The sequence below is a fragment of the Cololabis saira genome, chromosome 18 (genome assembly GCF_033807715.1).
Source record: "Cololabis saira isolate AMF1-May2022 chromosome 18, fColSai1.1, whole genome shotgun sequence".
Classification (NCBI taxonomy): domain Eukaryota; kingdom Metazoa; phylum Chordata; class Actinopteri; order Beloniformes; family Belonidae; genus Cololabis; species Cololabis saira.
Genome location: NC_084604.1, coordinates 36,375,672 through 36,399,605, shown reverse-complemented (window position 1 = coordinate 36,399,605; position 23,934 = coordinate 36,375,672). Strand labels below are relative to the sequence as shown.

At 41.8% G+C, this 23,934-nt stretch overlaps 2 protein-coding genes across 2 annotated transcripts; one reads left to right on the top strand and one right to left on the bottom strand.

The window, feature by feature from the left end:
* The first annotated feature begins 2,310 nt into the window (after nt 1-2,310).
* Nucleotides 2,311-12,162, top strand: LOC133464821 (mucin-5AC-like). The gene is made up of 7 exons (XM_061747008.1): nt 2,311-2,320; nt 2,389-2,706; nt 3,117-3,242; nt 3,420-3,509; nt 3,609-3,637; nt 6,312-6,383; nt 11,158-12,162. Exons 1-7 carry the CDS (start codon nt 2,311-2,313, stop codon nt 11,284-11,286), a joined length of 774 nt encoding a protein of 257 aa, XP_061602992.1. The 3' UTR covers nt 11,287-12,162.
* Nucleotides 12,163-19,305: 7,143 nt separating this feature from the next.
* LOC133464820 (uncharacterized) lies at nt 19,306-23,066 on the bottom strand. The gene is made up of 4 exons (XM_061747007.1): nt 22,877-23,066; nt 20,937-21,266; nt 20,219-20,296; nt 19,306-19,421 (listed from the first exon to the last, which is right to left on the bottom strand). The coding sequence occupies exons 1-4, from the start codon at nt 23,064-23,066 to the stop codon at nt 19,318-19,320; spliced, it is 702 nt and encodes a 233-aa protein (XP_061602991.1). The 3' UTR covers nt 19,306-19,317.
* Nucleotides 23,067-23,934: the final 868 nt, after the last annotated feature.

Genomic DNA, 23,934 nt, shown 5'->3' with positions numbered 1-23,934 from the left:
CCACTAGAGGGCGGAGAGCGTTTCGGAGGTTCACCAAACCTACAGGAGGCAGAGCTGCTGCTGGTTGATTACTAGCAGTGGTGGAGCGAGGCAGTTTTTAGTGCTGGCCAGGGTGGGGCCAAGAAACATAATCATAGGGAAGTGAAGATGTAATGTTACCATAACGCAATTACGTGAAAAACGTCTCCACAGACACTCATGGGATACAGGACAGTAGGGCTGCACGATTCTGGACAAAATGAGAATCACGACTTTTTTGCTTAGAATTGAGATCACGATTCTCTCACGATCTTTTTCCAATATAAAATGTATTGCACTTATTACTTTAACATTGCAACAGCTGAACAAAAATATAATAACAATAAACATATCTTGTCTTTTTTACACAAACCTTTGAATAATTTAAACAATAATAACAATTTTGAACAATATTTGTTCCTCCCTGAGTTGAACACCCTTTCAGAAAGGGGACTTGTAACAGATCCTGTAGTTCTGAGGCAACAAATTATTCCTCTGGCTGGGATGAACCCCCCATTGCCTTTTGCTGCAATTAAGAAGCTGCCGATACAAAAGGTAAACGTTACAAAAAATATGATGGTGCCTGATAAAAGACTGGCATCAACTTTGTAACAGCTGACATTGAACATAAAAACAATAAACATCCAATGAATTTGAATTTTTAAATCGTCGTCATTTGGAAATGAGTTTGCGTTCAAGCATGAATCGAGATCGCGATTTTTTAACGATTAATCGTGCAGCCCTACAGGACAGGCCCGTCATACTGAACCTGCCAACATATCATAATAATAATAATGACTTGGATTTATATAGCGCCCTTCAAGGCACCCAGAGCTTTACAGAGATCATTATTCATTCATACACATTCTCTCTGGTGGTGGTAGCTACGTTTGTAGCCACAGCTGCCCTGCAGACTGACAGAAGCGTGGCTGCCATGTCGCGCCAAACGGCCCCTCCGACCACCACCAACATTCATACACATTCACACGGAGCAAGGTGGGTAAGGTGTCTTGCCCAAGGACACTACGACAGCAAACTGGGACAGAGCGGGATTCGAACCGCTGACCTTCCGATCATTGGACGACCCGCTCTACCCCCTGAGCTACTGCCGCCCGCATATCATGCATATCATGCTGGACATGCATCATAGCATTTACACGTCTGTCTGATGCTGCGGCTGAAGCCACATCCTCACAAAAATGCTTCCTCTTTATAGTTCAGAGTAAATGATTTCAGAGGTGATATGAGGAAGTAAAGGTTCTCACACTATACACTATACATTTTTTCTTAATCTGCCACATCGTCGGCTCAGAGAACCATGTTTCTGCTGAGATCATTTGAATTATACCTGTTGGCGACCTTTATACTTCTACTTACAGGTAAGGAAATACATATTTACAAATGTTTTCTATTTCTTTGAATCAGCATGTTCTCATGACTTTGTTTACTGGAAGAATAAAACAGTAGTTTGTGTAAATTATACACAGCTTGAGTACTTAATATTCTTAAATTAAATGTACACAAACGTGTCGGTGTGTTCCAGCACGGTGACGGAGGTGGTTAACAGTGTCGCCTCAACGAGAGGAGACTCTTCTCTCTAAACTCTGTCTGGTCTTTCTGTGTGAACATGGGTTTATATGTGAGGATACTCTGGCTTCTTTCCACCATCCAAACAAATATCAAGTAAATTAGTGATTCTCAAAACATCCATGACAAGTGAATAAGCAGGAAACAGATGGATGTGGAGGTTCAGTGTGTGAAATCATCAATGTTCATTCAAATCTTGTGATGAGGACGGAAAACCCTTTCTAAATAATACAACTTGATTTTTATTATCTGAGCTCTGATCCGGTCAGTTCCCACAGATCGTTCATTTCTAAACGACCAAAACCAGTTTATATGTCAGTTTATTTAATTTTTCATCAGATAATGAACAAAGAAACCATGTTGAAATGTCATCAGCTGTTCTGTGGGTCCAATGGAAACACTGTTTCTAGGTTTGTTCAGACCGAACCTGATGGTCAGGTTTAACGGCAGGAAGGAGCTGTTTTTTTTCTTCATCATCTTTATAAGGCTTGAATCAATAATGGTTGACAAAATGTTGAGTCATTTATAAACATCTTCAACTTTTACATGCTAGTCTGCATCATTATTGACACGCCAAATGTTTGGGTGGTAATAAAAGTACAAGTCATAATACTACAGTAGAAGTATGTAAAGACATGAAGAAGATATGTGATTTATAATAATAACAGGAAGACTTGTGTTCATGTGTTACTTTATAAGACCAACATGTTTAAACGTAAACACCGATGACATATTCATACATTGTTCTTCATTTAAGTTTGTGTTTTTCTGTTTTCTCAACAGCAAAAACTCAAATATCCAACATCGATGTCAGAGTTGGAGATGACGTCACTTTACCTTGTAAAGATGTTAAAGACTTTGGTGATAACTGCACAAGTACCACCTGGCTCTACGCTGAATCAAACAAATTAGTGGCACTGTTTGAATACGAGAGGATTATCAAAGATGCTGGAGGTAAATCAGGCAGACTGAGAGTTACGAAGGACTGTTTACTGGTTTTAGAGAAAGTCACAGCTGAAGATGAAGGTCTTTACATCTGCAGACAGTACAGTTCAGAAGAACAATTCACAGACTCTGAGGTTCAACTGTCTGTTAACATCAGTAAGTATTAATATAATAGTATTTTCAGCTTGAAATTTCTCATTGAAAAAAACGTTAAAATAATTTTGGTTTCAGTGAAACTTAAACATAAATCCACTGATTTATTTAAAGTTTAAACATCAGGGTGTAAACGTGTGATGATTCGGTCATTGTGTGTTTATTCAGTAATCTAAATCTAAAATAAGCATAATTAGTTTCTGTCCTGATGTGAGATGTCACCCTTAAAACTTCTCTCTACTATTTAAGTAGTCTCATCAGAATCTACTTTATTGGTCAGTTTATCGACACAAATGAACAATTTGGCTTCTGTTAACTTTCTGTCTGTTTACAGAAAATAAAACTTAAAATTTAATTAAAAACAGACACAAGCTTCTACGTAACAAAACCAACTAAACTAAACATTCTCTCAGAAGCTGTATCCTCATCATCAACAACAACAACCACAACAACAACAACAACACAACCACCACCACCACCACCACCACCACCAACAACAAGAACAACACCAGCCACCACAGAAAACAATACAAGTACAGGTATGTTTGTAAAATGACCCGGTAATGAAACTGAGCATCAGTCTCAGTTTGTGTTTTCACGTGAGGAGCATTCAGAGAATCCAGTAAACACTATAAAGAAATGTTTTATTTTTTTTCCTTTTTAATACTTAATTTCCTCTAAATGTCCATGATTCCTTTTTAACGATGATTCTCCAGGTACGCCCCAGATCATAGTCGCTGTTATTTTACCACCGCTCCTGATTGTCCTCGTTGTTTTGTTGATCATCAGATGGAGGAGGGCTAAAGGTGAGAACCATCATCGATGACACTTTTACAGAAAAAAGCTTTTCTGAATCCCAGATTTGTATGAATGAACTTCACTCTGTCTCTCTTTTGTCTCTTCAGAGAGGGAAACACAGCCGGGGGGCAACGAGGTGAGTTATTAAATTGGGCAATTTGACTTTTGTGGTGGATTTCTCTGTCACCATGGTGACTGAACTACTGTACTACTCATTTTAGCAGACGCTTTTATCCAAAGGGACTTACATCTGAGACACACACACCATGGAGCAATTAGGGTTAAGGCCTTGCTCAAGGGCCCAAGGTGGTTCATCTTGGTTGCCATTCGGGGGCTTGAACTACCCCCCCCCAAAGTTATGTTTGTTTTGTTTTAGTTTTGAGTACCAGTGTTTTTTTTGCTTAAAAAAATATGAAACCATTATTATTCTGGGCATAGCCAGGGGCCGGAGGGGTTCGGTTTGGGAACCACAGGATTTCATCTCTGCTTTTTGCGGATGATGTTGTCCTGTTGGCTTCATCGAGCGGGACCTTCAGCATGTGCTGGGGCGGTTTGAGGCCGAGTGCGACGCGGCAGGGATGAGAATCAGCACCTCCAAGACCGAGGCCATGGTTCTCCACCGGGAAAGGGTGGCGTGCCTTCTCCGGGTGGGTGGAGAAGTCCTGCCTCAGGTGGAGGAGTTCAAGTATCTCGGGATCTTGTTCACGAGTGAGGGAACGATGGAGCGGGAGATTGACAGACGGATCAGTGCAGCATCCGCAGTTATGCGGTCGATGTACCGGACCGTCGTGGTGAAGAAGGAGCTGAGTCGAAAGGTGAAGCTCACGATTTACCGGTCAACCTACGCCCCTACCCTCACCTATGGTCATGAACTTTGGGTAGTGACCGAAAGGATGAGATCGCGGATACAAGCGGCCGAGATGAGTTTCTTCCGCAGGGTGGCTGGACGCTCCCTTAGAGATGAGTTTCCTCCGCAGGGTGGCTGGACGCTCCCTTAGAGATGAGTTTCCTCTGCAGGGTGGCTGGACGCTCCCTTAGAGATGAGTTTCCTCCGCAGGGTGGCTGGACGCTCCCTTAGAGATGAGTTTCCTCTGCAGGGTGGCTGGACGCTCCCTTAGAGATGAGTTTCCTCCGCAGGGTGGCTGGACGCTCCCTTAGAGATAGGGTGAGGAGTTCGGTCACCCGGGAGGAGCTCGGAGTCGAGCCGCTGCTCCTTCACATTGAGAGGAGTCAGCTGAGGTGGCTTGGGCATCTGTACCGGATCCTCCTGGACGCCTCCCTAGGGAGGTTTTCCAGGCATGTCCCTCCTCCCTAGGGAGGTGTTCCAGGCATGTCCCTCCTCCCTAGGGAGGTGTTCCAGGCATGTCCATCCTCCCTAGGGAGGTGTTCCAGGCATGTCCATCCTCCCTAGGGAGGTGTTCCAGGCATGTCCCTCCTCCCTAGGGAGGTGTTCCAGGCATGTCCCTCCTCCCTAGGGAGGTGTTCCAGGCATGTCCCTCCTCCCTAGGGAGGTGTTCCAGGCATGTCCATCCTCCCTAGGGAGGTGTTCCAGGCATGTCCATCCTCCCTAGGGAGGTGTTCCAGGCATGTCCATCCTCCCTAGGGAGGTGTTCCAGGCATGTCCCTCCTCCCCAGGGAGGTGTTCCAGGCATGTCCCTCCGGGAGGAGACCCCGGGGAAGACCCAGGACACGCTGGAGAGACTATGTCTCTCGGCTGGCCTGGGAACGTCTCAGACTCCCCTGGAAGAGCTGGAGGAAGAGATGGAGGAAGTGTCTGGAGGAAGAGATGGAGGAAGAAGAGCTGGAGGAAGTGTCTGGGATGAAGGAAGTCTGGGCATCTCTGTTGAGGCTGCTACCCCTGCAACCCGGTTCCGGATAAGCGGTGGAAATTGGATGGATGGAACCATTATTTGTTTTCTTTTTAAAATACTCATATAAGCGAAATGTTTGTGCTTATGACAAAAAAAGGAGAAGAAGCAGCAAAGTGTCAAGTTCATCCAGGTACATGCTGAAGAAAACTGCAGCAAACCTCAGAAAACTAGAATAAATGAGAGCTACAGTAGTAATGCAGCAAACAAAAGGAACAATGTCTGACTGTGAACGTAGTTGGGGTTAGTTTTTAAACACAGTCTAGACTCAAGAGGAAGTAGAAAGCTGAAAAAGGGTTTGTAGTCGTGAGCAGTGACCTAAAAACGCATAAACAAGAACTAAGATCTCAGATTATCTTTTCTTTGTGTGTGTGCATGGGGGTGGGTCGGGTGGATGTGTTTGTGAGTGTAGGTAGCTGTGTGTGGGTGTGTAGATGAGGATCCTCTTACAAAGGATTGGTAGCATATATAGGTAGGATAGTTAGGCTATATGCTGGAATAATTATAGCAGTAGAGATGTGTGTGCAGATAGGCCTAGATAAGCAAAGCTAGCTCTTATTATGTGTGCATTCTGTATGTTTTTAATGTTTGTAAGGGCATGTCAAGTATGTGTACTTTTCTAACTCCTTTCTTTTAATTGTGATGTGAGCCCTGTTAGGGACGAGTGTTGCAAATTAGCATTCGCTATAAACGCTATGATACAGGCATCAGATAGCCATTTATGTCTGTCTATGTTTTCTGTATCTGTCCCTTCCAAATAAATGAATGAATTAATGAATTAATGAATTAATGAATGAACGAACGAGGACCAGGATTGGAGACCCCTGATCTAAAATTACTGGCCCTCAGGTACCAGCTTGTGTGCGCCCCTCACCATTAGAGAAACAACTGAGTAACATGCAGAGATGAATAAATGTGCTCACCTTTACTGGCTGTGTTCAGGTGCAGACGGATCCTGAAGATGATGTTCCCTATGCCACCCTCAACTACCCCAACACCAACACAGGGACCCGGGTAAGCCGTCTGGTTAGGACACCGTTTCTCCATTCCTGTGGGCTCTTCACTTCTGGCCCTCAAGGGCCGGTGTCCTCCATGTCGCCACGATCTGATCAAGATCATTTGTGTCAGGGTGTGAGGAAGTATCTAGAACATGCTGGACTGCGGCCCTCGAGGACCAGGGGCCTCATTTATAAAGCTTGCTTGCGCACAAAACAGGGCTTGAAAGATGCACACGCCGCCTTCTACGCAAAGGTTTGGATCTAAAAAAAAAAAAAAAACTAACGGAAAAATGTGTGTATCTTTACGGCAACTCTGACCCTAGCACACGAACATTTTGAAGATATGGGGAACTGGCGACGCAGACGGTGAGGTGGTGAAATGAAGCCAGATTCATGTCATACTTTTATTAATGTCATCACATATCAGACTTATTGATCCATGTACACCCAAGCCGGTGTTCTCCCGAGTTGTCCTACCTCGGCAGAAAATACTACCGTACGATCCCCGTTTCTTTTATCTCAGTTTCTTTTTTTTCAAAGGCTTTTTCATGCAAATAGACAATTTAACAGCAGGAAGTCAGAATGTGTTTGCACATAGATCTATGTGTACGACGCTTCGGCGGAAGAAAAAAAAAGTCAAATCACGCTTCCACATAGATAAATGTTGATGTCTATGTGGAAGCGTGATCTGACGGGGTATTTTCATCTGTCAAATCATCATCCCTGCATTTATCTATGTGGAAGTGTGATTTGACTTTTTTTTTCTTCCGCCAAAGCGTCGTACACATAGATCTATGTGGAAACACATTCTGACTGTCTGAGATAAAAGAAACAGGGATGGTACGGTAGGTAGGACACCTCGGCAGAACACCGGCTCGACACGTCTCATTCATCCCGACGCACAGCAGAAACAGACTGCATGAAGCCGCTACGCATGAATCCTACGCACGCTTTTATAAATGAGGCCCCAGGGCCTCACAGTTCCTCACAGTACTTAAAGTTATGTGGCGCTTCCTCTAAGCCCCGCCCCCCCCGCCCCCACCCACGAGCGCTCCGTCCAAAGCCTCGCCCCCACAAACACGAACGCGCATACGATTATTAAACATTTTGGACAGCACATTTACAGCAAAACTACCCCATGTCTCATTCACCTGTAAGCGAGGTCGGTTTTAGGGGGGGCAGGGGGGGGCTGTGTCCACCCAAACGTGCCCACCGGCGTCTCCATCCCGGAGAGCGTTGGTGAACGGCACGGCAGCGCTGCAGGCTCTAAAGCCGCAGCTACGCCGTAGCCTACGGCATGTACGCCGTAGGCTACGGCGTCTACGGCGTAGCTGCGGCAACACAGCCCGCACGGCACCGCAGCGCGCTGCCGTTCACCGGCGCTCTCCGCTCTCGCCGTGAGACGTCTATATCCCCACGGACCCCATACAGCTTCCGAGCCGGAGCTCCTGCGGCTTTTCACGGCTGCGGCTGTTCACGTGTCCCCGCGGGCTGCTGCTGCTGCTGCTGCTGCTGCTGCAGCGGACTAACGGCTCCCGCTCCCCGGTTACACACAGCGGGGACCGAGCTGCTCTGGAAATAACTACATAATAACTATATACTGGGGTCCGTGGCAGAAGGGAGGGAGGGAGGGGGTTACACTGGGACACTGTGAGCCCAGGAGGACCCGTGGAAGTGAACACGTCGGGCTGCTGGAAGCGAGTGCGCGCATGGGACAGGGCGGGGGGACGTGATTTAAAATGAAGACATCTGATTGGTTCTTTCCCTTCCGGGACCTGGACCAATCCGTATCATTCGGACCGAATGGGGGGGGCTTAGAGGTGCCATTTTCAATCAAAATTTCAATCAAGGAGAATGCCTTTAACTCAGCATCTAATCAACCCCCTGAAATTTGCTTATTAGGCCTCTAGGGGGGTTGAGGATGCCGTACTGACCCTGCTGCATGTACTACATACTCATCTGGAGAAAACCGAGACCCAAGCTAAGATTTTATTTGTGGACTTTTCATCAGCTTTTAATACAATTTTACCGAGCTTCTTAGCAGACAAACTGGAAACAGAATTCTCACTTCCATCTTGTCTGCTTTTATGGATTGTTGATTTTCTTAGCAGTACATCTCAGCAGGTCAGAGTTGGAACATCACTCTCAGATAAAATCAACACTTCTACAGGCTCCCCTCAGGGTTGTGTTTTATCCCCATTCATTCTGTACACAAACTCCTGCACAAGCACTTTCTCCAACAGGCACTTTATTAAATAGCGGATGATACTGCATTAGCCTCCTGCATGATGGAGAGGAGGAGCACGGGCCAGTTCTGGACCATTTTCTTAAATGGTGTGAGAGGGCAAACCTTGTCCTCAACACCTTAAAGACAAAGGAAATGACCATTGATTTCAGGAAGCAAAAATCATTTCAGCCCACTTTTATCAACGGAGAGGTGATCCAGTCTGTGACTGAATACAAGTACCTTGGGGTTGTGCTTGATCACAAACTTAAATGGAACAATTGGTCTGACTGCCTGTGCACAAAGGCTCAACAAAGACTGTACTTTTTAAAGAAACTGTCATCTTTTAATGTTAATGTAAAAATGGTCCACATGTTTTACTGTGCTTTTATTGCAAGTGTTTTACATTTCTGCATCATCTTCTGGTTTGGGAATAACTCTGAGGCACAAAAGAGGTCTGTTAGGAGGACAGTGACAACAGCCACCCTACCCAGCCTGGAAAGCAGATACAGAGACGGGTAACAAACAAGGCAAATGTCATTGTGGCTGATGAGAGGCTCACACTTACCTCCAGTTTTAAACTGTTGCCATCAGCTCGGGGTTATTGCTCCCCCCTGTTCACTAAAAACAGGTCAAACAAGTCCTTTATACCCCAAGGCATTAAACTTTTATATATTGCTAGGAAATAGCCCCCCAGCTGACTGGGCAATACCATGTACAAGTGGATGCACCGTGTGTGTGTTGCTGTTCTGTGTCCCTGTTTTTTATGCTATGTTTGTCAAATTGCCATGTGTGTCTTTTGCTGCAAACAAATCTCCTCACGGGGACAATAAACACATATCTATCTTCCTGTACAAACACAGCTAAACCCAGAAATTTTGCAGTACCATATTTTCCGGACTATAAGTTGCGTTGTTTTTCATAGTTTGGCCGGGGGTGCGACTTATACTCTGTAGCAGGGACGTGCGGTGAGATTCATGGATGGTGAGGCACTGACTTCATCAGTCAGATTTACAAGCATATGAACCCTCCAGAGCAACTTATTCACCATTTGAATGGCAACAGTCAACTGGTTATGTTTAAAACCTCCTATCGTCATTCACATACAAATGCTTTACACATACAAACTGTAGCGCACAAAAAGCACATTTAATTTAAAAAAAGTTATTATGGTCTTACCTTTACTTATAAATGAAGTCCATCCGCCGCTCCTTCTGAAAAAAAACTGTAAACTCCTGCTTGTTATGAGTCGCAAGAAGAATCCCTGAGCTCACTAGTGCCCCCTACCGTGAGGCAGGAGAAGTGCTTTTGAAGAAAAGATAATCTAAAAATGGTGAAGTTAAATGGAAAATTACGCTATAGTACAAATCAATTGATAAATATAAAAAAATATTTTTTTTTCATTTTACATTTCTTTCTTTCCATGATGGCTGTGAGGCACAGCCTCCCCTGCCTCCCCTGGCCGAGCATATTACTGCTCTGTAGCGACTTATGTGTGAAATTATTAACACAATATTACCGGTATATTATTTCACATGTTATTTTCACACTAAACCACAAGAGGGAGACGTAAGCGACGTAGAAGAGGAAGCTACATCTTCTACCTCCGGAGTTAGCGGAGTAGTTTAAAAGTGACACCGAGGATGAAGATTTAATTGGATTTTAGTTATTTAGAGAGACACGGATGGTTTGGTAAACTTTTTAGCATGTTATTTATGCCATAGTTATCTGAATAACTCTTAATATGTTATATTAACATACCAGCCACGCTCTCAGTTGTGTCATTTGACGTAAGCATAACATACAATTATTCAGCCTGTTGTTGCCTCTATTGTATTTTTATTTTAAATTTCCCCCAAAAATGCGACTTATACTCCAGTGCGACTTATATGTTTTTTCCTTCTTTATTATGCATTTTATGGCTGGTCGGACTTATAGTCCGGAAAATACGGTATATATATATATATGTATATATATATATATATATATATATATATATATATATATATATATATATATATATATATATATATATATATATATATTGTTGAAGAATCGAGTGATTTGTAACAAGCTTTTTTATACAAGAACAAACAACAGAATTAAACAAGTCAGTGAGACAGTCAGAGGTGTGGCCTTTCCTCAGGAAATCCATATATGGTCTTGTTTCTGCGGGGGCTGGAAGTCCGATACACTCCCCTGGTGCCTGTCCCAGCAGGGAAACAAGACGCAGGGACTGGAATGACAATGTCTAGGGACATTGAATGAGACAATGTGCTGCCGGCAAGGTGTCGTACCGGCAGGGGTCCTTAGCAACTGAAATTGCATGTCAATGTGCTGAGGGGACATGAGTTCAGGAGCCAACCGCAGGGCGGCGTCGTGTCCCCGCAGGGGTCTGGAATGCCTCATCAATATATATATATATATATATATATATATATATATATATATATATATATATATATATATATATATATATATATATATATGTATATATATATATTTTTATTTTTATTTTTTTTTTTTTTTTAAGTAAACCCTGAAAGATTTGTTGCATTTCTTTCAGGTTCAAGCTGGAAATCCTCCTCATGATACTGTGACCTACAGCACCGTCAGAGTTCACTCCTCTTCCGCTGCAGCTTCCACTGATCCAAACAACTTCTACTCCACCGTCCAGGCAGTAAAGAAACAATAGATACGCAAGATTTCTGCGCAAGGATTCACAATGAAATCCACCCACTCTTGAGGCCCCTGGTGTTTTTAGCTTCATGTGGGATGTAAAACACTGAGATGTTTAATTTTAAACAAAACCAGTGGATCCGGTTAATATTAGGAACAAAGGAAAAGTCTAAAAAAAACGAACAAAATCTGTAGAGACAGGGCTTTACAGAATGAGGGATGTACTGTATATGTGGATACTTCAGAATAATAATAATAATAATAGTAAAATGTGTTTTAATATAAAGAAATAAAATATGATTTGGCTTCACAAATCTCTCACATCCCACATAAACGTCATAGTGAGAAACCTGATCCGTTCATCTGAGGAAGGTATGAATGGATCATTTGGAAGATTAAATATTATTTTCCAGTAGATCTTCAGCTTTAAGTTTTACAGCCAGTCACCTCAAAACTATAATTGATCCCCTTCGATTTGCTTCCCACGTGTGAATTTTTCAAAGTGAAGGAATGAGAGTAAAAGCAGTTTCAGGTTCAACAACACCCTCCATTTGAGTTTTATTCAGGTTTTTTTGTTTCAGACGACTGAGGAGCTCTACCAGCCTTTTGCCGCCAGATGGCGCCAAATATCCCAAGTTGGTTCTTGTATGTAATTTTGTGTGTGATAATTACCGCCATCTAGTGTCAAAAAGTATAACTAAGTAAGAAATTGATCTGTGTAAAGGCCCTGACACACCAAGCCGATTTTCGGCCGTCGGGAGCTTTTCCGCCGATTTGACATGTCGAATCGGCGTCGGCCGTCTGTCAAACAGCTCACTCTGTGATTGGCTGTTCCCAGAATTTCCAAGAATGCTTTTCGTCGTCATTTGCGGACTGAATAAAAAAAAAACATGGCGGACATTTCTTATGAATAAAATCAATATTTTAAGTTAGTTTCTGCATAAAAATGCGTTTTGATTACATTTCTAGCGAGAAATATATATCTTACTTTCATAATTTTCACTCAGTGAATGTACATACTGTAGTCACTCGCTTGTCTTTTTCAAATCTCGCCAGAACAAAGGCTGATTTATGGTTCTGCGTTACACCAACGCAGAGCCTACGGTGTAGGTTACGCGGCGACGTGCGCCGTACCCTACGCTGTACCTTACGCCGTAGGCTCTGCGTCGATTTAACGTGGAACCATAAACCAGCTCCCGAGCCGGCAGGCAGAAAATCCCGAAATTTTCAGAGCAAATTTCTTAACAGGCGTAGCTACAACTGTTAGATTTCATCTATTAAACCAACATTTATCTTCCTAAATGATTTATTTCAGCCAGCGGTAATTCTCCAGAGTTTTGTTTGTCTGTTTTGTCTGCTGGTATGGAGGGGAATTACCTCTCACGCATGCGCAGAACGTACGTGCTAGTTCGCCGTCGGGTGTCGTATTTGCGGTGTGTCTAGTGAGCCCGACACAGCCCGACACAGGCGACGCGAGCCGACACAGCAGTCGGTGCGTCAGGGCCTTAAGGCAAATGTACAACTATAACATAAATGTACACAGATACGACACTGGAACTTGTTGTTTTTAATACTGTTCAGATTTTTTTCTATTTTTCATTTAGTAATGTGAATATTTTAATGGCCACTGTAAAATCTTTTTTTTACAGAAAAGTGAACTTACCTCCCCTATTTGAAATAGTTTTTGCCATTATTTTTCCTCTTATTGCTGTTTTGAAAATAGTTAAACATGTTATTTGTTGAAATATGTAGTTAAATAGTCATAAAGTATTAAATGTGAAGCTATTATTTTTTTGTAATGCAACTATCATTGGGTCATTCCGTCGTAGATAACGTGAATATTGTGTTATTTTAATTCAGCTTTTTTATATTTTTGTCCCTGATGTTTTTAGAAATTCATTTCTGAAATAGATATCCTTATTCAACATATAATACTGCATTGATAACATTTCTATGATGTCACCTGTTCAACATTACCTTTAATGTTGATCCTCTCTTAAATATGTTTTAGTATGTAGCAGCAGGGAATGCTGGTGCCTGTTTTTAAATAGTTTTTATCTCCTACGGTTGCAGGTGCAGTAACACATGTTGTCCACCAGGTGTCACCCTCAACCCGCGGAGTCCATGTTTATGGTTATCAACCAATTTTACAGGTTGAAATGTGTGATGCATGATATTAGGGCGGAAAGATAGAGTCTGATCAACACACAGCTTATCTATTGTTAAATTATAAAATAATTCCAAGAGTCAACGCATGAGTTGTCACATTTAAATTTGTATAATCCTGCATTTGCTTGAAAGCGGTGAATCTATCTTCCTGATGTTTCTGTACCATCATGTGTCCATGTTGAGAGGAACACATGCATGTACATCTTAAGTTGCTTGTTCAAAAGAAGGCAGAATAAAAACTGCTGCTGAATCTAATTTCTGTGTTTTCTTTGTATAAAGTCTTTGTCATAAGCGTAGAGAAAGAATACTATTAGCTTGGAAGTGAGGTGTGTGTGTTGCTCAGTCATCAATCCCACCTGAAACTGCCCGTGATTGAAACGTCCTTCGCCAGAGAGACGACAGCCGTGGAGAAACTCCTCCCCGAGGGAGTCAGGGTTTCAAAGGTTCAACTCAAACTGATGAAAATAAAATTAAATCAAATCCAGAGTGGGTGTTGTAAAATGAGCTCTGAAATCTCAAATCTGCGTCCACCGAACTGTCAAAATAAAGGTTTAAAAGTCAAGTGTCATGATTTCAAAACGTTTTAGCAGACATGCATGTGTCAGGTTTTTTTATATAGAAAAAAATTTGATTCCCATGAAATAAAACTAAGAATAAAGGAAATCAGTGTTAAATCTAAAAGTCAGAAAACCTGTCATGTTTAGTGGAATTTAATTCTTAAAAAAAAAACTTATATTCAGGCCTTTGAAACCCAGGTGAAAAAGTGGGAATAAATAATGGTTTTAATTCAATATTTGGTTTCACTCATTAACTCCTGTGTTACAGGACTGATGTCACCAGATGAAAGACTGTTATACCCAATAAACAAAAACCATCATGTTTTAACCACATTATTTACAGTATAAAGGTGACAGAATCTAACAAGACCAGTGAAGTTAATTTGCATCGTTACAATGTTAACACATCAAATCCAACCAAATCAAATCAAATCAAACTTTATTTATAGAGCACTTTTTATACAGCGGTTCTTATGAATCATCATTTTTTGTGAGTTGTGTTTTTGTTGTTTGTGACTCAAAGTTAAACCTCAACCACTCAGCTCCACTGAGAATCGTTGGGATTTTCAGTCAAAATACCTGCCAAATGGCCCCATCCCCAAAGGTTTATTAACAACCTTTAATGGTTTATTAACAACCCTAAACTACTTCTGGGCCATTATTAATCACCCTAAACCACACAACCCCGAAGCAGGGGCTGTGGTTTATTAACAACCCTAAACCACAGCACAGGAATGAATGAAATACAACCATAAACACCTCAAACTGACATAGAACCACCCCGAACACAACCACTACAGCCCCAAACCAAAGCAGCAATGGGAAGTAGGTAGGGGTGTAACAATATATCGTGCCACGAAATTTTGCGATACAAAAACGTCACAATACGTGTCGTGGAGGTGACAAACTGTATCGCGGTATTGGGTTATTAATATTAATCTATTGTTTTGACTAGTAACGCGCCTCGACCCGCGGACCAAAATCTTACTCCGCTCAGAAGAAACTAGTGCCGTTTTGCGGTCCCGTTTTGAGCTCTGAACTTTTACTTATGTAAGGCTGGTGTTGAGTTAAGCCTTACCTTATTAAATTAAACCTTTTTGGGGTGGTGAGTACGATAAACACGGAGACAACTTCTGCTGAGTTCCAGTGTACTTTAATGTCCCTCAACAGTGTAGGATTTTAGAACATCAACACAGCACCTAGTGCCGTACTGTGGCGTATCACTCCGCCCAATCTAAAACAGACTAATCACTACAGATAAACTGACTAGTGTCATTATAGTCCCTGATTTACATCAGTCAATCAAATTACCAAAATAACCTTCTTAACAAAAATAAATCTCCTCTTACACTTATAAGGTGAGCATGAATCAATCTTTTTTATGATGTAAAATTGTATGTATTTATTTACTTTTATTTATTCATTTAATTTTAGTTTAATTTCTGGAAAAAAAAAAGTCAAATCATACATGAGAGAAACTATTCAGTTTGTGGCAAAATATTTGTACTTGTATGAAACTGAAGATGCTAAATGCAAACCTGACATTTACTTTTAGTTCAGTTTGTGGAAAATGGTTGGCCTGGCTTTTCTTTAAAACTTAAACAGTTATAAAGCATTACAAACTGTAACAATAGTGCAAACACACAGTATTGTTTTGTATTTTGCGTCTTTCAAATAAAATTTTTTCCAGTCATATGTTCCTTATTCAAGGTTGTTAAAAAAATACTGCTATAATATCGTATCGTTATCGTGACCTCAATATCGTCTATCGTACTGTATCGTGAGATTAGTGTATCGTTACACCCCTAGAAGTAGGGCATGCCCATATCAAAATTTCCTGAAAATTTCAAGTTGTTGTTGTTGTTGTTGTCCCGGGTGAAGCAGTGTCTGAGTGAAAGATGACGTTAAAGACGTCATCGTCGCCGCCCAAAGGTTCCTCTTCCCCTTCAGGACCGGCTCCGGAGGCCGCCGGCTAACGTTGGCCGAGACTCTGTTACCGTGGAAACGAGAGGCCAGACGGCAACACAGCTTCTGTGTTTTCAGCGTCTCCACGTCGTCGTGGAAACGGGGCCTGGAGTGATTTCCACTCAGACTGCAGGTCTGAGTCTTCAGAGCTGATGTATTGATCTGTCAGAGTCTTCAGAGCTGATGTATTGATCTGTCAGAGTCTTCAGAGCTGATGTATTGATCTGTGAACGTCAACAGAAACAGGCAGGAATCCAACGTTTTCGTAGGTCGCCACGCCGTCGTCCTCGTCACCGCGGACCTAGAAAACACACACACACACACACACGTCTACTTCCTCTCTGACTCCAAGTTCTGCTCTATTATGTTTTAATAAACTCGTATGTCGAAATAATGTTACAAGTGGATGAAATCTTTTAAAACTCACCGTGTTGTCATGATGATGAACTTTGGAACCTAGAAACGCAAAAAAGAGGAACCAGTTTTAGCTTTGTCAGCATATTCATATTGAGATTCAGAGTTTCTGGTTAAAAGAGTTTCACACAAACTCTGTGTTTCACACCCTCGGTTTTCACACCCCCGACAAGCTTAAAGGCACATGGGAGAAGGAACTAAACATCATAATTGATGATGAAGAATGGAAGGATGTATGGAGACATGCTAAATAAATTTCAGTTTGCCCAAGCAATACAGTTAAAAATTATACACAGAATGCACATATCCCATTTGCATTTAGGTACTGTGTACCTTCTAGGAATGATATCATCCGGTGTTTGTATAAACTGTTTTTAATTAATTAATGTATTGGTATCAGCACTTTTTAATGCAACAAATTGCAGATTTTTGCAATGCTCTCTGTGTTTCTATTGAATGTGTTATGTGTTTGTTACGTGTGTTTAGGCGCGAGCTGCCGAATCAAATTGCCCTTCAAGGGATAAATAAAGTTGTCTTGAATCTTGAATCTTGAATCCCCCAACCGTAGACATCATTTCAATCCTACTCTTACCCATGTGCCTTAAATGCAGTGTTGGGCAAGTTACATCCAAAATATAATACATTATATATTACTAGTTACTGTCATTTGAAAGTAATTAGTTACATTACAATATTACTATATCTGAATTGTAATGTGTTACACTACTTGTGTATTACTTTTGAGTTACTTTCAACAAAATAGCAAAAAAAGATAAATCTTGTCCCACTGGCAGATTTTTCTACTTATTTCAAGTGAAAATTTTCTTGAAACAGGTGAAAATTGTCAAATAAGTTATTTTTCTGGTGTTATTTTTCTGGTGATGACTCTAAATGTTGAAATAGCAGTAAAACCACATTCATTGATGAAATGACATAAGGGATGGAAAGGAGGGATGGCAGTTTTACAGGGGGGATGATTTTGACCGTTTTTATTTCAGGGGGGGATGATTTGGACCGTTTTTATTTCAGGGGGGGGATGATTTGGACTGTTTTTATTTCAGGGGGGATGATTTGGACTGTTTTTATTTCAGGGGGGATGATTTGGACCGTTTTTATTTCAGGGGGGATGATTTGGACTGTTTTTATTTCAGGGGGGATGATTTGGACCGTTTTTATTTCAGGGGGGGGATGATTTGGACCGTTTTTATTTCAGGGGGGATGATTTGGACCGTTTTTATTTCAGGGGGGATGATTTGGACTGTTTTTATTTCAGGGGGGATGATTTGGACCGTTTTTATTTCAGAGGGGGGGGGGGGGGGGGGTGATTTGGACCGTTTTAATTTCAGGGGGGGTGCCATCACATCACCCCTTATCCCCCCTCAACTCGAATACTGCTCACACGGAACTCAGAACTTCTTCATAAATAACTCCCAGAGAGAAAAAAAACACCAGCAAGCTAACAAACAAACAACTATTTCTCTCAGAGTTAACAAAACGTACCAGCAATCAACAACTCGCAGCTGTTTTAACCTCTCCTCCTGATGGGCTGCAGGTGTGGTTTAAGGCTGATTTATGGTTCCGCGTTACACCAACGCAGGCCATACGCCGTGGGTTACGCGAACTACTGCGTACCCTACGGCGAAAGCCCTGCGTCGATTTAACGCGGAACCATAAATCCGCTCTCACAGCGCGACTGACTGTGAGCCCGGCTCCTGCTCCTCGCCGGGCGCAGCTCCTCGCCGACTCCGCGCTCATATATATTTAATAAATGTATAAAGCCCATATATTAATAAAGCCTCACTTGGCCGAGCTCTAACGCTGAGACCATGGTAGATTTAAGTTACACGCGGACACGCCGCACTGTTGACTTTTCCCTTCCGGCTCTGCTCACTGGCTAAACAGTCCCCACACAAACAGTGTCCAGCGGCGCTACGTTCCGCCGCGCCGCGTTCCCAACGCTTTTTTCTGTTGTCGGGATGTCTCGCGGACGCGGTGTTGGTGAATTCTTTAGAAAACAACAGCTAAACGGGTTAAAATGCGTTGTAACGCGCGTTACTTAGATTGTAACGAGTAAAATATTACCGAAAATTTATTAGTAATGCGTTATATTACTGCGTTACAGCAAATAGTAATACATTACTGTAATTGCGTTACTTTTGTAACGCGTTACCCCCAACACTGCTTAAATGCAAGATAGAAATTGGTTCCCTAACTCGTTGTTTTTGGTCATGTTGTAAACTTCAAGTGTATTGGTCTAATGTGCTATCTGAAATAGAAAAGATATTGGACTTAAAACTGGAGATAAGAGATAAGATAATCCTTTATTTTCAAACTGGACATGGACCCCGTATCTCTTGTATTGGGCGTCCCAAGACAACACTTAACATCAAAACATAATCGGAGGCTTATTGTATTTTTACTTATGCAGCGAAGAAGAATATTTTATTGCAGTGGATCAATTAAAAAGTACCAACTGTTAAAGGCTGGAAAAGAGTGGTGTTGGATCTGGTACCATTAGAGAACCTTACATGGATATTACATTCAAAAACAGACCAATTCTATAAAGATTGGGAGCCGTACTTGAACTATGTAGTCTGATGTCTCTAATATCATGTTGCAGGGATTTTCTTGACTGGTCATACTGTACATTTTTACTGTAACACAGGGTTTTAATATGGATCTGAGCTGGTGTTTAGTTTTGTTTTTTCTTTTTTCTTTGTTCTGTTGGTTTGTTTGCCTGTTTTGTTTGTTATTTCTGGGGGGTGACGACATCCACTGCCAATCTAGGAAGCAGGAACACACGGAGACACACGTCAAGCACTGGAAATCTGCCCTCACCCTCCAGGCCAACGACCCCCACCCGGCAGGGGGCCAGCCTGCCCGGAGAGACAGAGCCGCCCCGGCCGCCGACGCAGGCAGGTGCACCCGCCCCCACGAAAGTTTCACACGTTTTCACCTTCAGCTTTGGTCCAGATGTTGACTGACACGACGACGACTGAGAGAGCTGCCAGACCCGCAGGAATGTAGACGAACCTCCACCAGTGAACTAATCATTAGACAGGAAAGTAGATGGGGTCAGCAGATAATCACACAACCCTGAATCTCAAAGACTAATGAGGTAGATTTGTGTCTTAATTATTCAATAAAAAAAAAATATATATTTTTTAAGATAAAATAAATAAGTAAATATATATCATTTAATCAAAAAAGAAGTTGCTTAAAAAAAGAAATATAAGAAAATATTTTCAACTTCAATAAAAAAAACTTTTTCAGTCAAAGAAAAAAAGTTTTCAAATTCATTTTTCCGAGTCTCAAATATTTTTTGGGATTCAAACACTTTTTTTCTTTGATTGAAAAAAACGTTTTTGATTGAAGAGAATTTTTTTTTTATATATATATATTTTGATTGAAGCAATCTTTTTTTTTGATTGAATAATAATAAAATAAACCCGATGCTCCAAAGGACTCCTCTTTGATTTGTCCACAATCATATCCAATCAATAATTGTATTTCTACAGTCAGAGGAACATCAACCAAAACCAGTATTGAAGGATATTAATTAAACATTCAAAAGGATTTCAAATTCAGCTGTTTGAGAAATTAAAAGTATTCAGAAACTGCAAAACTAACAAAAACTAATAATAAAACATGTTTTCTGAGTCCCAAACACTATAAAATAAAATACAAAAATAAAATTAAAATAAAACATTAATAAATAATAAAATGAAATAATAATAATGATAATATAAATAAAATACTATAAACACTAAACCATTCAAGACCTTTTAACCTTTAAAGATACTAATGATTATAAAAATTGTAAAAATTAAAGCATTAATGTACCTGTAGCCGTTTCTGTGGAGGATGTTGGAGTGGCTTTTGCTGATCCCCTTGGGTGGGTGGGCCTAGTAGTCGGATTTACTGATGTGGTAAAAATGAGACACAAGAAGATGGGTAACGTTTGAAGTTCAACATCCGCAGGAACAAATGGATAACTTTTCAAATCAAATCACTCCGGAAAACGATTTTGGTTGGTTTAATTCACCGTACAAATTGTTACAGGTTACTTTTGTAATACTGTATTCAACCCGGTCTCTGTACGTTTTGACCGTATAGAAACGTAATTCTTGCCATTGTAAGAATGAGATTTGAACCTGCTGTACTCTACTGCCCTAACTTTTTAACAACTTGTGCTTATTAACATTATTTTACCTCTTTTCTCATCATTTTATTTCATTTTATTTGTTATTTACTGTTTAATTGTGTCTTGCCTCTTTTAATGTTGATGTAAAGCACTTTGAATTACCTTGTGTTGAATTGTGCTATACAAATAAACTTGCCTGGCCATTAACAGTAAATGTAAAATAAAATAAATTAGAAAAGGGACAATAATATTAAATGTGTCCCAACAGGAAATGTCTTAAACGCGTAGTAAGCTGGTTCTTGAGAGCCGTTTCTGTGGATCTGCATCTAAGTTCCTCATTGAAACCACAATTACTGGAAAATTTTAGGGGTTTTTCAATGAGACAGTTTAAGTTGAAAACATGATGTAAATACTCACCGCTAATAACAGACAGCCTAACATAAGAGTCTGTGACTTGTTGTCCTGATCTGAACTGTCTGCAGATGTAACGACCTCCATCTTCAACTGTGACTTTCTCTAAAACCAGGGAACAGTTCTCCGTAACTCTCAGTCTGTCTGATTTATCTCCAGTGTCTTTGATAATCCTCCCGTGTTCAAACAGTGTCACTGATTTCTTTGAATCATCGTAGAGCCAGGTGGTACTTTTGCAGTTATCACCAAAGTCTTTAACATCCTTACAAGGTAAAGTGACGTCATATCCAACTCTGACTTTGATGGGGGATGTTTGAGTTTCTGCTGCTGAGAAAACTAGAGAAAAACAAACACAAACTCTTATCATCTTCATTTTGGATCCATTTTTTTTAAATATATTTCAACCAGCATTTAAATTACAGCCCTGAGGCCTCATTTATAAAAGAGTGCGCAGGATCCATACTAAAAGTGCACGTACACCCAAAAGCCGAAAATGGCGGGCGCAAAGAAAAATCCAGATTTATAAAACCCTGTGCACGCACACTTGCACGCAACGTTCGCTTTATAAATCACAGTCTAGCTGAAAGGTTGCGCATGTGAATTCGGCTCATATCCCGCCCTCTACACGCCCACTTTTTACCATATATGGGCAATGCAAAGTAGTATTTGCATATGAAGGAGCCTGCTGAGCATGTCAGCGGCTTCCTGCAGCCTGTTAGGCGTCAGGATGAATGAGACGCATGATAAGACGTGTCGAGCCACCGTGCCGCTACATTTCACGGAGACTGGGAAGTGGGAACAAGATGTTGTGGATGAGGTGGAGGACAGGAAAACCACATTATTTGGTGGTCACAGTAAAAGTAGAAAAAGTATATAAATAGTATAAAATAAAGCGAGTGAGTGGCAGCACGCCCTTGCTGCCCGTGAGTGTCACGGCGCACTGGGAACAGGGGGGACATGTCCCCCCCACTTTTCAAACTCATGTTTTTGTCCCCCCCACTTTTTTCAGTTTAAGAACTAATGGTAGGCTCAGCCTGTAATTACAAATCATCAAGACACTCTGTGCGAAGACGGGACGGGATCCCCACTCCCCCTCCTCCCCTCGCCCCTCAGTGCTGCTCAAGGCTGATTTATGGTTCATCACACCAACGCAGAGCCTACGGCATAGGTGCGCGTCGCCGCGTAACCTACGGCGTAGGTGCGCGTTGTTTTAACGCAGAACCATAATTAGGCTTAACTAGTGTGTGCGTGTGTGACAGGCGTGCATGGGACAATTGTGAAATACGGAATAAACGTTCCGTATTGGTTCAATACCGAACGCAACTTTTAATTCCCAATTACGTAACAATTCCGTATTTCAAGGGACGGGTGGCGAGCCCATTCACCGCGGCTGCAGCTCCAGCAGCAGCAGAGTCCTGACTGACTCTGAGCTTCAAACACAGAGGGACACGATCAGCGCTATTATACTATAAGTCTGATATATGTTGTGATATGTGATGACTTTATTAAGAGTATGACATGAATCTGGCTTCATTTCACCACCTCACCGCCTGCGTCGCCAGTTCCCCATGTCTTAAGCATGTTCCTACGGGAGGGTCAGGGTTGGCGTAGAGATACGCAGATTTTTCGGTTAGTTTTTTCTTTTTAAATCCCAACCTTTGCGTAGAAGGTGGCTTGTGCATCTTTCAGCCCTGTTTTGTGCACAAGCAAGCTTTATAAATGAGGCCCCTGATCAGTTTTACTCAAACACAAAACATCTTGTGACATTTGATGGAAAATGACACGTGAGGAGCTGAAACTGGGTCGAAATGACTGATAAAATGTAACATTTTACTACTTTTACTCAAAGCTATGAAAACACGATGAATTAATGGACAGAAAAGTGTCAAAACTAGCATCGGCATCAGTGGTTCATCTTAAAAAGTGTAATGAATATGTTTCCTTACCTGTGAATTGAAGCGTTCCCACCAGGACCAGAGACAGTTTAAGTGACTGGGATTCAAACATGGTTCTCCTCGGTTGTTTCACTGGTTTCTGCTCCAGAGCCTCAGAGGACGTAGATGTTACTCTACTTCCCGTCATGGACTGTGACATCCCAGGGTGGACACTTCCATTTATAGAAAGGACAAAGTTCATGTCTGAGCCTTTTTCTGACCTAGTCAGCTCTGCAACCTACAGTGACGAATGATCCTAAGAAAAGAAAAAAATGAATGGTGAAAAAGAGGAAATGAGCCGCCTGTGTGAAGAAACTCTTTTTTTCTGTTTTCTGTCTTCAATGTTGGATATGCATACGTACATATATATATATATATATATATATATATATATATATATATATATATATATATATATATATATATATATATATATATATAGGAGACCCATACCCAGAACATGACCCCCGAGCAATTATTACATAAACAATGGCAGGTAAAAACTCCCCTAGTGGGAGAAAAACCTTAAGCCAAACAGTGGCAAGAAAAAACTCCCCTTTAGGAGGGAAGAAACCTTGAGCAGGACCAGGCTCATAAGGGGGGACCCTCCTGCCGAAGGCCAGACTGGTGGGTCGGGGACGTCAGCAGCAGCACAGCAGGCAGGTGGAAGCAGCAGCGGGATGACCAGGGGTGGGGACCGCAGGCCAGCATGCAGCTCCCGAAGCTCCGGCCCAATCATCAAGTCCCAGGTTGGGGTGCAGGGTCGGGGAAAGGTTGAAAAGGGGCAGGGCCAGGGAGAGGAGTCTTGACGGACGAACCTTCTCCCCCGCCCAAAAGGGGCCGTTACCCTGCCCCTCTCACTCCCACACTGCAGGATCCGATGTTTTGCATTCAGAGATGCTCTTCGTCACCGACAGAGGATGCTGCACCAAGAAAAAAGAGAAGAGAAAGGGGGGGGGGGGGGGTCGGGGGGGGGGGGGGGGGGGGGGGCGCAGCACAAGAAACTACAGGAGCGACTCTAACACACTAGAGTTTACACTACCTAGAGATTTACCAACACCAGCTAGAGG